Source organism: Penaeus vannamei, chromosome 7 (assembly GCF_042767895.1).
Source record: "Penaeus vannamei isolate JL-2024 chromosome 7, ASM4276789v1, whole genome shotgun sequence".
NCBI lineage: Eukaryota > Metazoa > Arthropoda > Malacostraca > Decapoda > Penaeidae > Penaeus > Penaeus vannamei.
The window spans coordinates 46,457,893-46,472,892 of NC_091555.1; the positions used below are offsets into that span (position 1 = coordinate 46,457,893).

General features: G+C 37.0%; 1 protein-coding gene across 6 annotated transcripts in view; it reads right to left on the reverse strand.

Moving 5' to 3' along the window:
- Positions 1 to 2,411: 2,411 nt before the first annotated feature.
- Positions 2,412 to 15,000, reverse strand: part of LOC113814283 (uncharacterized) — a 158,785-nt gene continuing 146,196 nt past the window's right edge. Inside the window, exons 6-14 of one of the 6 annotated variants that reach the window (XR_011398665.1) lie at positions 14,711 to 14,919; positions 14,088 to 14,331; positions 13,872 to 13,970; positions 9,754 to 13,671; positions 9,406 to 9,606; positions 8,527 to 8,579; positions 8,019 to 8,141; positions 7,632 to 7,773; positions 4,928 to 5,058 (exon numbers count right to left, since the gene is read on the reverse strand). Coding sequence is in view for 2 of the 6 variants with exons in the window: in XM_070123833.1 (XP_069979934.1) it covers positions 3,697 to 3,824; positions 4,122 to 5,058; positions 8,527 to 8,579; positions 9,406 to 9,606; positions 9,754 to 13,671; positions 13,872 to 13,970; positions 14,088 to 14,331; positions 14,711 to 14,919 (5,789 nt within the window). In the remaining 4 variants the exon portion in view is untranslated. Of the gene's footprint in view, positions 3,825 to 4,121; positions 5,059 to 7,560; positions 7,791 to 8,018; positions 8,142 to 8,526; positions 8,580 to 9,405; positions 9,607 to 9,753; positions 13,672 to 13,871; positions 13,971 to 14,087; positions 14,332 to 14,710; positions 14,920 to 15,000 lie in introns of those variants that run through there. The other 5 variants (XR_011398667.1, XR_011398666.1, XM_070123834.1 and 2 more) reach the window with 5 other exon arrangements.

Genomic DNA, 15,000 nt, shown 5'->3' on the forward strand with positions numbered 1-15,000 from the left:
TCTCAATGTACTGTTTTTCAGTCAATAAAGTTATTAGATGACTTTCAATTTCAATCTCTGAATTAAATGTAATATCCCAAGGTTGGGTTTCGTTTAAGGATGCAGTTTACAGCCAAAGCTTCATGGTTGAATAAATTGCCATTATTCCACATAAGTATTATTTCATGGAAAAGATTCTTAGCATTAAAAAAGAAAAATATATATATATCATCAAGAGAGCATTTAACACCAAGAAGAGATATGGAATGTTGTTGTACTTCACTCTTCAGTGTTGCTTGCTAAAGGATGCTATGCCAAGTTTGTTTTGATTTCTTGACAGGATTCCGCCTAAAGTTTTTTCCAACTTAACTCATTCAGTTTCTAATCTTGAACCTCTTTTATTGTCGCTAGGTAACTTCTGTGTCTGTTTTCTGTAGATAACTTTTTGGTCATTTGATTAGCTATGTGTCACCTCCACTCCCACGACCACGCAAACTCATCAAGTAGTTTCACGCCTTCAATCTAGCGTTAACAACTCTTGGCTTAGCTGGTATGTTTCTTATTTTTCCTTTTTTTTCTAGGCTCTGAAATTCTCTTTCTGTAAATGCCTTCCCCATCCAGAACAATCGCCATTCCCTTATTCGGAAGACACACACGCAAACCTCATTTTGAAGGATAAATGGGAGAGCGCCATTGGTCCAATATTACCTGTAGTTGCGGACGCTCCCCATGACAAAAAAAAAAGTGGGAATGAAGAATGGGGATAGAGGAAGGATAAAGATGGAGGAGATTTGAGAACCGGCGGTCAAGTTCTTGGCGGCGGCACGGCTGCGAGTGTATCACTTCTAGGCATATTTTGTCCGTTTCTGAAATTGTCCATTGAAACCCAGGGCCGGTGCTAGCAATTGCTAGATGGTGGGGGCCCATTTCTACATAGTAAAATTTATGGATGTTTATATTTCATATAAAGACACATACAAACCAACAAGAAAACGAATAAACATTAAATGCTTGATATAATAAATACACGATAGATTAATTTTATGAGGAAGAATATCTCATTCATCATTTCACGTTTTCAATAGTATTTGTACCTCATATGATGGAAAAGGACTGCTGGTGCGGGAACCAATTTGATCAAATGGGTTAAATCGGCTTAAACTGGCTCTGTTGAAGCCGAAATGTGATTGTATTTCATTTCCGAAATTCTCGATGCCACATGCTTAATTTGAGCATTTACTGTCAGTTCCACGTCAGACAAGAAGAGCGAGTGAGTGAGTGAGTGAGTGTGAGTGTGTGTGTGAATGTGTGTGTGTGCTCATTTATTTACATATGTTTCTGTGCCTGTGTGTGTGTGTGTGTGTGTGTGTGTGTGTGTGTGTGTGTGTGTGTGTGTGTGTTTGTGCGTGCGTGTGTTTGTTTGTTTGTTTGTTTGTTTGGATTTGTGCGTTTGTGTGTCTGTGTATGTGTGTGTGTGTGTGTGTGTGTGTGTGTGTGTGTGTGTGTGTGTGTGTGTGTGTGTGTGTGTGTGCGCGTGTGCGTGCGTGCGTGTGTGCGTGTGTGTGTGTGTGTGTGTGTGTGTGTGTGTGTGTGTGTGTGTGTGTGTGTGTGTGTGTGTGTGTGTGTGTGTGTGTGTGTGTGTGTGTGTGTGTGTGTGTGTGTGTGTGTGTACACATACTTGACTTATCCAAGTTGCCATTTACATTTTTGATAATATGAATACCTAATCTCAGTGATGTGACTTCTCTGACTTTCTATTTCCTGTTCATAATACTCACTTATATAAACACTTGTTTGGTTGTTTTCATAATGCGCCAATGTACTTTTTTAAAATATATATTTTTCCATCTTTTTATAATCAGATGTACAGGATGATACAAGCTTATTTAGCATTTGTTTTGTTTTTTTTACTTTTTTTTCAAAATATACTATGGAATAAGAACAGATATGTCAAACAACTTGTATATTTATATTCTTTTGGATAGTTCATAATCTGTTCATAATGATAGTTTGTCAGATTTGTATCCATTTTTTTCTTTTACAGAGAAGAGTTCTCAATTATAATTTAACCTGATTTCTTTATTATAAAATAAGTTATCTAAAACCCCTTTAGATGTAGTAACGTGTTCAATGCAAAGTTTAAACACCTAGAAACAAGTACCTGTAATTCAGTACTGAAGGCTATGCCAAAAGTCCAAAATCACCATCAGTTAATTTTCAAAATATCAGCTGTAGAGAAAACCATGTTCCCATATGTAGTTCAAGAAAAAAAGACAAATTTTGTTTCAACATCATATTTATATTTTAGCTATCTTTAAACATATAAAATCCAATTGCCATTACAATCAAATAATGTTTAGCTAGTTGAACATGTATAATGACACGAAAGACATCGACAAGTGTAGGAATTTAGGTTAATAAAACATTCACAATGAAAAACTAAGCATGGTCTATTTAATCATTACTTACAGGTGATTGTCCATCAGAAATAGTTTTAAGGCTCATCATAACGACTGGGAAAATGCAAAATGTCATCTATTAATATACAAGTATTAAAAACACTTATAACTAAGATTTCATTAAATATATCAACAAAGTTGCTATATACAGGGCAGTGCTCTATAAGTTGTATGGCTAATATTTTTATCATTTTTAAACGTTTAAACCAAGCGTAAATCATCATTTCTGAACTCAATTTGCTTGATTTTAACATGACCCAACTCCACTGAGATGCATTTTTACCTTTTTTCTTTTTTTTCTTTTTTTTTTTTTTGCTTATTTTATGATGTAGCTAAAAATTATTTCTAAAAGCAGGCTTCTGCTGTACAGTATTCACAGATTAAAACTCTGTAAGATAAAGTAACCAGAGTGAGAGCCATTAAAAACTGGAGGGGGGTCAAAAATATTGCAATATAATCATTACTCAGGTGACAATGGTGAGCACTAAACATCTTAAATAAAACATGATGGTTGTGAATGCCATGTCTGATAGGTGTGAAGGGCTAGAAAATCTGAGAGAAAAAAAATTATCTTTAATATTAGCAAAAAAGAAAAAAAAAAAAAGAAAAAGAAAAAAAGTAACACTGATTTTGCACTATTTACAGCTTAAGCAGGATTGATCACAAGCATGATACATTAATTACAAGTATGATATAGAAATTCAGAATATTAAACCTAATATAGAATAGATCTGGACTCTACTGCAGATATTCATGTTTTCCTCATCAAGATTGAAAATGAGTTGAGAGATCAAAATTTTATCAGGTAAAAAGACAATTATAAAAATCATTATCCTCTGGGTAAAGATCACGATACTCTTGCATTTAAGCTTATTTTAACATATTTGGCTATAAGTATATATGAATGTAAATGAAAATGTGATATATATATATATATATATATATATATATATATATATATATATATATATATATATGTATGTATGTATGTATATATAACAAAGTTAATTCAAAGCCTGCTTTACAGTAAATTACAGAGATCATTCAAAGGAAAGATTTGGAAATTTTGGTATTCATCAATCAATTAGTTATTTCAAAATATAAAGACAATGATACAAAATATTTATCCTAAAAAAAAAAAAAAACAATGATAATAAACGATAATTTCCATTTGCTTATTTTGATATATCAACTACTTTCATGAAGAGTACATATGTAGAGGATTGAGCTAGCACATAGGTAGGCATGTATGATCCAGTTATAGGTATTGTTGCCGTGGACGACCTGTTTTGACCTTAACCTGGGGGTTGGTTGGGGTGGAGCCTCTCATTTGTGCTGGCATGTCACGCGGACCAGCCGGCTTCTTTGGTATGGGGTTTGGGTATTCTGGAGAGGGAGAGAAAGTTCCATAAATGCTTCTTATCATTGTGCTTGGTGTGTTAGTCCATATTCATTTATATGGATACGTATATATTTAGGTTTATATATATATATATATATATATATATATATATATATATATATATATATATATATATATATATATATATATATATATATATACTTACTAGTATTCATTCTGTTTGGTGACATCCTTTATTTTTACAGTCAAAAAGATACAAAATATTAAATATAAGAAGATTAATCATTCAATACAGAGTGCTATATACACCATTTACTTACTGTAATCTTGTACCACTTGTGAGAAGGCAGTGATGGTGGGGCCAGAGCTGGCACTCTTCTGGATGTTCCTAGTGCCAGTGCCAGGTGAGTTCACAAAATTGCCACTTGGCGATTCATTTGGATGGCCCTCAGCACCTCCTCCACTATCACCCTCAATCTTATCCCCACGTGGACTCAAATAAGACTTGAAATTGGCAGCTACAGATTTGGGGTTGAATTTTAATCTTTCAAATGCTTTCACTAAGGGTTTTGGTGAGGTTGGCGATGAAACTGCAGTGTTATCTTTTTGATCTTTTACTCCTTTCATGTTGTCCTTTTCCATGTCCTTTTCTTCCTTCATTTCTCTTGAAGTGTAGAAATGAGAGCTTGTAGCTTTAGGAGACGAAGGTACTTGTGGAATCGCCTGCTTGTTTGAATTGGAACGCCACTTCTTGAAAATATTTGGGGCAGAGAATTTGTGAAAGATCCCCTCGTCATCGGAGCTTTCAGAACTGCTCTCACTGACTACTACATCCTCAGCCCTGTTCTGCCCAGCCACAGTATGTTTATTCTGATCAGACAATGGAGAGTTTTTCTGGTCTTGAACAGTCTCTATCAAGGGTTTAGGTGGTCTGTGATGATGCTCTAGTGCAGAATTTTGATTCTGTGGTTTCTTAGAAGACTGTGGCACAGGAGGTGACTGGTATGGTGATATCTGCATAGGCTGAGTTGATGCCTGCTGTGGATGCTGGTGTTGCTGTATCAAGGAAGGCTGTTGAAGCACAGGTTTGGGTGGCGGCGGCTGAAGGTAAGGAGAATGTGTATGATTGAGAGGTAGGTGATGGGGGCTGGGTGGGTGGTTGTGGGGAGGTGGTGGTGGTGGATCGGAGTACTGATATGCTGCTGCTGTTTTGGCTGGCACTGCTGGTGGAGGCTCATCATCACCAAGGGGCCAGCTCTGTCAGAAATAAGAGGGTGATCAACTTCAACAATAACACCCAACAATCATAGATTTGAAAAAACTAAGATAAAAAATTCATACCACAAGATTACATGGTGTAATTTAAGAATTTCCCATTATTTTTCAAAAGTGCATAAAAAACTTGAGGCTGGAAAAAGGTTTCTATATAAAAAAGTAAAAAGTATTCTTCAAAAATGTTAAACAATGCAAACTAAATAAAAACTACAGGCAAACGTCTACTTAAGCTACATTCTGTACTAGCCACAAAATGGAAATTCTGGTATTCACATATCTTATAAGAAATGACATGATTCTTCCATTCAAAATCTTGTAAGAAGATATAAAAACATAACAGATAATATGCAGGATTAAGTATAAACATCAACACTTCCCCAATTTTAGTTCCTGTATTGAATGACATAAAAGAAAGGAGTGAGACTTTCAACTTCCTTTTACACGTGTGCAAGTTTGCTTGTGCGAGTGTGTGTGCGTGTGTGTGTGCGTACGTGTGTGTGTGTGTATGCATGTACGTATTATATATGTATGTATGTATGTATGTATGTATGTATGTATGTGTGTGTGTGTGTGTGTGTGTGTGTGTGTGTGTGTGTGTGTGTGTGTGTGTGTGTGTGTGTGTGTGTGTGTGTGTGTGTGTGTGTGTGTGTGTGTGTGTGTGTGTGTGTGTGTGTGTGTGTGTGTGTGTGTGTGTGTGTATGTATGTGTGTATGTATGTATGTGTGTATATGTATGTGTGTATATGTATGTATGTATGTATGTATGTATGTATGTATGTGTGTGTGTGTGTGTATGTGTGTGTGTGTGTGTGTGTGTGTGTGTGTGTGTGTGTGTGTGTGTGTGTGTGTGTGTGTGTGTGTGTGTGTGTGTGTGTGTGTGTGTGTGTGTATGTATGTATGTGTGTGTGTGTGTGTGTGTGTGTGTGTGTATATATATATATATATATATATATATATATATATATATATATATATATATATATATATATATATATATATATATATATATATATATATATATATATATATATATATATATGTATGTATGTATATCTATACATGCATGTATGTATACATACATACATACACATACATAAACACACGCACGCATGCACTTGCACTCGCAATCACACACACAAATAATAATTCATTTAATTTAGTTGGATAGGAAAATGGAAACTGACTTACTCTCAACATCATGAAAGGGAACACATTTTTATTATACAAGTACATGTTACGAACGAGGGATGGCATTCATGTAAACAAATATATAAAATCATGAACTATATGGATAAAATAAAGCACATCAGATGAACACACACATGGGACGTTAATTTGAACACTTGGTACATGGTTGCCAATCATGCAACTAAATGTATGCTTTCTAGGCTATGTCTATTACATGATGAATTTGAAAGCGTATTGTTATTGTTGAGCAAATTTTTAAAGCTGAAAATGACTGTTTTCAGTTTAGAATATTTCCCACCGCTTTGGTTCTACATCATGTACACATATTCAAATAAAAAAAATACACTCTCTCTCACTCCCTTTCTCTGAAGAATAATGCTAATATTTACAACTGCGTCTTTCATCTTATTAACATGTACACAAATGCAAATGAAAAAAGTTAACACAGATACAGCCTCATACACTCTCTCTCTTCCCATCCCTCTCTCTGAAGAATAATGCTTATATTTATAGAAGCGACTTTCATCTTACTAACATCTATAGTATTCTAACCTATCAATCAATTGCACAAATATTTCTTCTAGGCTTGCATTCTAATTTCAACCAATCAGAACCTTGATACATTTAAAAAAAAAAGTATATAATATATAATCTTACCTAACATTATAACTAACACTGTAATAAAAAGCTGAATTCAAAATAATTATCTGTCTTTGTAGCAAAATAACATCCCATCCACTGAATAAAACAACAATCTAACCATGGGTTAAGTCAATTCTTATAACATACTTGTGTTTCTCACCACAGCTCATATAAGAAACTATACATATTTACAAGATATAAGCTGACCACTTCTTTTGTTCTATGAAATTCCTAATCGTAAATAGCAGTAGCATTACTTTTTACAGCTGTAAAAGAAAAGCGGACATAAATGAAAAGGTCTTGTCAGTATGTCTAAAAATTACTTGATGTTACATCCACTTATATATCTTCAGAAATTATCCGCTAATCACCTCAACTGCCAAATGATGCAATCTATCATCTAAACTTCTATTCATTACTGGCTCTCACAATTTCATTTCTCATCTGTTGTCTCCATAGATAAAAAATGCCATTTCTAAAATGAATGATTGATGCCACTATATCACACCACTTGCCCAATCAGACTCACAAGATAAAACACTTAGGAAAAGGGAAGGGAGCCAAAGTATCAAAGAATTATTGTTTGTCAGTATAAAATACTTTCATTAACATAAAGCCACAGCTTTAATAATCAATTATTACTTTTCCTATATACCAATTCAATTATTCATCAGATCCGACTTTATCACAAAATGTTATGTTTAGTTCTTTTTTTTGGCCACTCACTTATTTTTCCTGTGCTGTGTGCATCACGCATTCTCAGTTCACTTAGAGATAATTCACTTTGAATGGTTATTTGAAACTTATTTCCAAGAATATTCGTTCTAGTCACATTTGGAAGATGATTAACAACACATTCATGTGATACCTGGAGTAAAAGAAAGGCTAAAAACAATGAGCAGAAGTATGTGGATATGCTCTGGTGTCATCAGAATCTTAGAGGGTTAATGACCAATTCATTTCTTGACATACATAAGAAACAAATTATTTTTTATAAAACAAGAAGGAACTTTCGGAGTTAAAGAATATGTACACAGAATCACAAACACTAAAGTTCAAAACTGATGGAGGGATATTAGTTTGCCATCACACAACACACAACAGTAATCCTACAGAGCTGGCTGGCTGGCACGAGTGAGTTGGTGTACTCATGTTGTAATGATGAAGCTGGATATGCTAGCCAGCGCCAGCCAGACATCTTAACCACGACTAGAAGAAGTGATACTTCAGTCCTTCCTGCACAGAACAAGAGAATCTGTATTTTCACCCACTACACAAACTACTGTGAAGAGAAAGCCTTTAGCATTGGCTGTTGCTGAGACAGCATGGTGAAATTTTTGTTTTTACTTTATTTGTAACAGTCAATTTATACAAAAACACACACACACTAAATATATAAAATCAAATATTTCAGACGAGGCTTATCCTGACAGCTTCCTGTGTCAGAAAAACAAAGATAAGCATAAGGTAACATTTCCGAAGATAACAATGAATCTGAAATATCACTTAAATTATTGTAGTAAAAGTAATAAGTATAATCATGCAATTTTTTTTTCTACTGTCAATCCCTAATCATAAATTTAAACCCTTTTTTTTATGAAACCTGATGAAAATATTCTACCTGTTTAGCTGTTATCATGGTTTGGCGGTAGTTTTCAGGACCATCTGTTGAGCCTGGAAAGGGAAAATGTCCTTAGTACAAGTTACTGCTTTAATCAATCAAATTGCGAAGAAAAAGACCTATCTTATGTAATCACAAGATTAGTGTTACTATGAATTCAAATTAAATCACTCTTTTGTCGGGAAATAACAGAATGTTCTTCCCTCTTTCATGCATTAGTCCATCTACTGTTCATGGATTTATTATACAGCACATGTTGAGTACTCCCATATAATAAATAAAGATTCTCATTTTTAGTGTTAATGAATAAAGATAAAATTTTACAAAACAATTACATAAAAGAAACATTAGAATGGTAGTAATAGGTGGTGATGGTGGTAATGGTGGTGGGGGGTTAATGGCAGCGGTAATGATGATGATGATCATGATGACGGTATCTATGATGATGATAATGATGATGATCAATGATAATAATTATGGTGATAATTATGACAATGACAATGATGTTGGCAGTAGTAGTAGTAGTGGTAATGATGATGATGGTGATTATAAAAGTCTATCATCATCATTAAAATAACAATAATAATAGTTGGTTCATAGCATTATGACACAATAAAATAAAAGGACACCATTTCACAAGAGTTACTTAGTCTCAATAAATAATCTATTTGTGAGAAATGTACTAAAAAAGTGTTTAGTATTGCATTACTGGAAGCTGGATAATTTAAAATCAAAAAAATATAATCTAGTAAAGCATTTCCTCCCTAAGCACATACTACAAATAACAAAATGTGTTGCACAAGGAAGGGTGATTTATCTTTCTACGCGTGTGAGTAAAGGTTTACAGTTGATTCCTTTTGGTTAAAGTATTGTACTCACAACGCCTATCGCTGTGCATGTGCGATGATGGCTCAATGGCACTATGCCTGGGTAAGCCAGCGGTTGAATTCCTCTTTATTCTTGGAGGAGCAATAGGTGCTCCTTCAGAACCTCTTGAGTCATTGCTACTGCACCCACTTCCAACATCTGTTCTAGGGTGTGGCGCTAACCCAGGCCGCCTGAGTCGCACAGATTCTTCTCCTGCAAAATATTACAACCAATATGTAATTTTATGTAAGACCACTATGACAATATATACAGTCAGTAATAAGAATAAAAAATTACTAATGAATTAGTACTTCAATTGCTAATATCTAAAAAACTGAATATGAAGTACATTATACGTACCAACTATGGCAATATCTCCTATGATGTGGGCTTTGGAAGGTTGGCCGTGAGGGAAATTTTGACGCACCACATTTGAAATTTGTGGAGGCGATGTATAAGGAGAAAAACCTTGATTGGGTTTGCCACTTGTAAACATGGCCATGTTGTAATATGGTGAAGATGACAAAGGTTCATGATTTTCTCTGTTCTGCTGTAGAGAATGGAGTGGATTGGGAGAATTACCCGGGGACGTTCCATTACCAAATCCTTTAGGTGGGGGTATATTATGGTAAGGTGTTGGAGATATTGTTGTTCTTGATGGAAGAGTGGCCGTAGACACTAAACTATGATAGGGTGATGGTGGCTTTGCCTGATTTTGAGAAAAGTTTGGAAAAGATGGTGAAGAAGAATTACTCCCAGGTGGTTTAGGCCTTACAGTTGAGGTTGCTATGGTACCATATAAGGAATTTGTATTAATAACTGGTGACTGCTGCCCAGTTCTGGAGTCCGTATTGTCTAATTTACCTTCAGTGCGACTATGGCGCAAAGGTAGTGGTGATCTTGACTCGATTGGATCACAATTTCTGGTGGCTTTTGGGGGTAGCTGACCTTTGTTACTGGATGACAAAGTTCTAGAGACAGGTAAGAGAGGTGGAGTATTGACATAAATTGGCTCTTGATGTTCACTATCTCTGGATGATGATGATGTAGAATGGGACTGTAAGGTGCTGTTATTACTTCCAGATCCTTTAGAGTTTGCATCATCATCCAAAAGCCTTGGAGAGGCAGCACTCTTTCTCACTGGCTTTTCCCACTCAATGCTATTAACGAGAGTGTGAAACTCTTCCAATTTTTCTTTAAAAAGAGAATCTTTATTATTTGACATCTGGTTAAAATTAGATCCATGATCTTCCGTAGATGGGGTCTTAACTTGCATATAAACACTTGAACTGCCTCTCTGTTGTGGGTCTTCTCTCTCTGCTGGGACACTTGCCGATTTAGAAACCTGTTGATGCAATTGTTGTTGGCTATTTGGACTTGGGTTATTTTTCCTTGTTATGTGCTTTCCATTCTCAAACCAAATGGTCTCATATTTGTGGATGCTTCGGTTCGGTTCCGACTTTCCACTCATCTTTTCTTCTGGCGTTTTGGGTTCACCATGTGTGACAGGATTTACTGCCTGCCTGTAGCTGTTTCGACGTTCTCTGGTCCTCAGCCCTTGGGGTGCCACATTTACTTTACTTTTAACCTCATCTACATCCATGCTTGTGTCTAGAGCTGAAGTAAGGCTTTTTGACATGTCTGTTGGTTTTGCTACTTTCTTGGCCTCTTTCTCCGAAGGTTTTGGCATCAGGGATGGCACTGGAGATTTGTTGGTACCATGGAGGAGGTAATCCTGGCAATCTAGATATACCTGCCGAGCAATCGGATCTAAATCCTTTTTAGAACAAAAGTCCTTTACATTATCTGCTGAGTGTTTATTCTCCGTGTTTCTATGTATTCTTCTGTCTTTAGCACCAAGCAGTTCATAGTTGACAGTTTCAAATACCTCATCAACACTAGTACTTGTTTCACCAAAGTCCATGACCTCATAGTCTGCAGATCCTGGGGTAGTGGCTGAGCCTGGAGTGCCAAGTGATCCTGGTGATGCTGAAGTAGACATGGGGAGAGATACGTTTTCTTTAGAAGTAGACTTATTGATAGAACTTTCAGTCTTTGACTGTGCTGTAGGAATTACTTCATCATATACAGGGAATTTACCAGGTGCTCCTTTCTTCACAATTTGCGAGTCCATATATATCTCTGTAGGATCTTCCCCCTCCACAGAATCCGACTGTGCACTCAATGTGCAGTTTGCATATTCATGTGGTGCCTTATTATCTCGAGATCCTCTTTTGGTTGGAAGAGGAACATATACATATCTTGATGGTTCTTTTGTGTCCGTGTTGGGATTTCTTACTACCCTTGCATTAACGTACTCCTTTGCACCTGAAGTCTCTTGAGAGAGCTCTGTGTTTGGAGATGGTTTAGGAAGAGTAGCTAATGTGTGGCCAGTGATACTTGTGTGCATTCTGTTATCTGCTGTTTGGGATGAATACAGATTTTGGCTGTTTGTAATGGATGTTGCCACTGAAGTAGATGGCACACTATCATTGTTATGTCCCAAAGTTGCTTGTAGTTCTTTTGGACAGTCATAAATTGACCTATCCACTTGATTACGATTCCAAAATGGTGAACCATTTTGTGTTGATGAGATGACTGGCGGTGCAGACTGTGGAGTATGCGGGGTACCTGTACCTTGGAACGTATTGATTGGAGTATATGGCTGAGGTGCACTGATATACAGAGAATCTGGAGGACGAGCATTACGAAAGCGTTCACCAATGATTTTCTTGGGCGGTATCTGTGGCTTCTGGTCCAATTTTATTTCAGGGATAGTTTGATCTTTAGTTTCATTACTGCTTACACCAGGCTTTGATGCCTGTGATGTATTTGGCATCTGATAGACTGATAGTTTGAATCCTTCTCTTGGTGATGGAATATCTCCTATGAAATTAACACTGCCACTTTCTGACTTATTGAGTGAAAAGCTGTCTCCTTTCCCTCTGTCTAAGCTAAAATAGGTGTTGATATCTGCTTTCTTCCTTGTTAGTTCTGGACTTCTTGTAGAAGCTATGGTATTTGTGGACGAGTCTACAGGCCGAGCATATCTAAATGACTTGCTCTTTTTAACAGGTAAAGCAGGTCTGTCATCAACTCGAGCCAACAAAGCTGAATGAGAATTATCATCTTGGGAGTCATTTAGGTTGTGGGTTCCTCTCCTTCGTGATAAGGGGCTGGTGTACACAGGACTAGAAGGTGGTTTGGCAGCACTTACAACAGTCACAGGTGCTGTTGATACAGCTGCAGCTTTCGAAGACTCATGTGGTGGAGGAGGGCAGATGTTAAGATGGCGTGATCTTTCTAACATCTCATATGCTTTCTTTGACTGCAAAGTTTCTTCAGCCCCTAAACTGCTCTTTCTCTTAATGCGAAAGCCTCCATCTGCATCTGGATGAATGCTCAGGCTAGTTCTTGATGTTACACTGCTTGCACTGCGAGACAGTCTCACTCCTGGAGTTTCAGCATCTCCTGCTTTTTCAAACAATTCCTTGAGCTCTGCTATGCTTGGTCGTCTTACAATTTCAGTGCTCTTAGTGCTAGTGTCCTGACTAATGTGGGTGTTATCAACTACACTGTGCTTCCCTTCTTCTAAGGATCTTCCATATGTCATCCCTGGAGAAGGTGTCCTACTTCGAATTGGAGGGACTGGATTCAAATGATGTGCAGATTGTGACATACTCAGGCTATGAAGTGGTGTTGGGGTATGGTTTGGTGTATTTGAAGGTGTGGCAACTGAGGATAAAGGCTGTGGGCTTCCTGATACACTAGGAGTTTGCATGGTTCTCTGTGTAACTCCACCAGCAGGGGAGGAACCAGAGGGTTGTGCAACTTGCCGTTTGTGAGCCGCATTTTCTGCATCCTTTTCTAATTTTGAAGTTGGGTGAATCCCAGCCTTACTATTGGATGGAGTGACTTGGAAAGGGTTGGGTGATAACTGTGAGAACAGATGAGATCCTCCTGGTGAGCAACTGGAACTTGTGACAGTAACTACAGGCTGGAGAGTGCTTGTAACCACAGGTAGAGATGGAGAGGCAGAGTAGCTACGATAAGCCTGGTTAGCGGTAGGAAGTGATACAGGGGATGGTTGAGGGACCGGTGAACAGTGATTTTGGATGGTGGATGGCTGCGGGATGGGTGAAATGTGGGGGCTAGGTGAGGAGTGCGGTGACACGCATGAAGTAACTGGGGGAGGCTTGCAGAGTTTCAGAGGGAGTGGAGGAACAGGAGCCACCGGCCTCTCTAAGCTATTTATGGGTGAACTCGATGCCAGGTAATCTGAAAAGAGATTTAAAAACAACGAAATGAATTTCAAATCTTAGAATCTTTATGTGCACTATATACAGCACATGTACAAACAGCTTGGAAAGTGAGATGATAATTAATTCTATATTTCTTGAACTACAAACATGGAATGAGGGATCTTTACACCCACATATATCTAATTCACATTAAATCAGTTGCTGTTGTTTGCTTACCATTATTTCCTCTTGTATTAGAATACCGAGTGAGAGAGCCAGTTGGAGTGGATACGGCACTTGGGGCTGTTGTTGGTGGGGTTGGTTTGGCACTTTCATCTGGAAAAGAAATTTAGCATATTTTTTTTAAATTTCCATCCTTCAAGGTATATTAAGCTGAAATATCATCTTTATTAAACTAACAGAAATTTCCAAAAAAGAGATCATTGTTAATACCTTGCTTCTCAGGTTTCACATAGAGTTCCTCATAGTCACTCTCCTTTTCTCTTAAAATTAGAGGTGTACCATCAGTTGCTATATTTTCATATGGGTGAGCATCTATAACCTTCAATCTTTCCTTGAAAAGTTCTCGGACTGCTCTGTGCAAGAGAATGTACTGTTCCCTTGTTTGCACCATAGCAACACGCTGTCTACGCATCTCCTTTACAAGGCCGAAGAGGTTCAGATTTTCTGTCAAACGCTGTAAAATGCATTGAAATAACAGTCAGTAATGAGTAACAAATTCAAGGTTAATATCAAACTCATTAAAACTTGATAGTTATTCCTTCTAGATATAATTGGAAAGTATGCTGAGACCTAATAAGGATAATATTGAATATACACATACTTGCTGACAAGTCTGCATTCGCATACTAATGAACAGTAAAATTATATAATCAACACTGCCTACCCATCTCCATAACTTTCATTGTTGTAATAGTGACAATGGGTGAAAAGTTATAATGAGAATAAATTACTCCATACAGCAAAATGTCTATCAAAAGGTGTCAACCACAGCTCTTGCTTTGTGAAATTATTCTTTCTCAATTATACCTTTTCTGTAACAGTACAGTACTTACCCCAGCTCTCAGAAGACCCCACACATAGTCAATTGCACAAATTGTTCCTGTTCTGCCACAGCCAGCTGAACAATGAACAAGAACAGGCAATGTCTCCGAAGCTTGACAGTCTCTCACCAACCGCACCATGTCCAGCAGTGGTCGGACAGTCTCTGGAACTCCATGATCAGGCCAGAGTACATAGTGGAACTGACAGATTGTTCGTTCTTCTGGTGGAAAGCGAAAGTGATTAGTTACATGCTTTCAAAAAAGTCTATTTAATGTTTTCTTCATTTGAGCAAGGATGATTA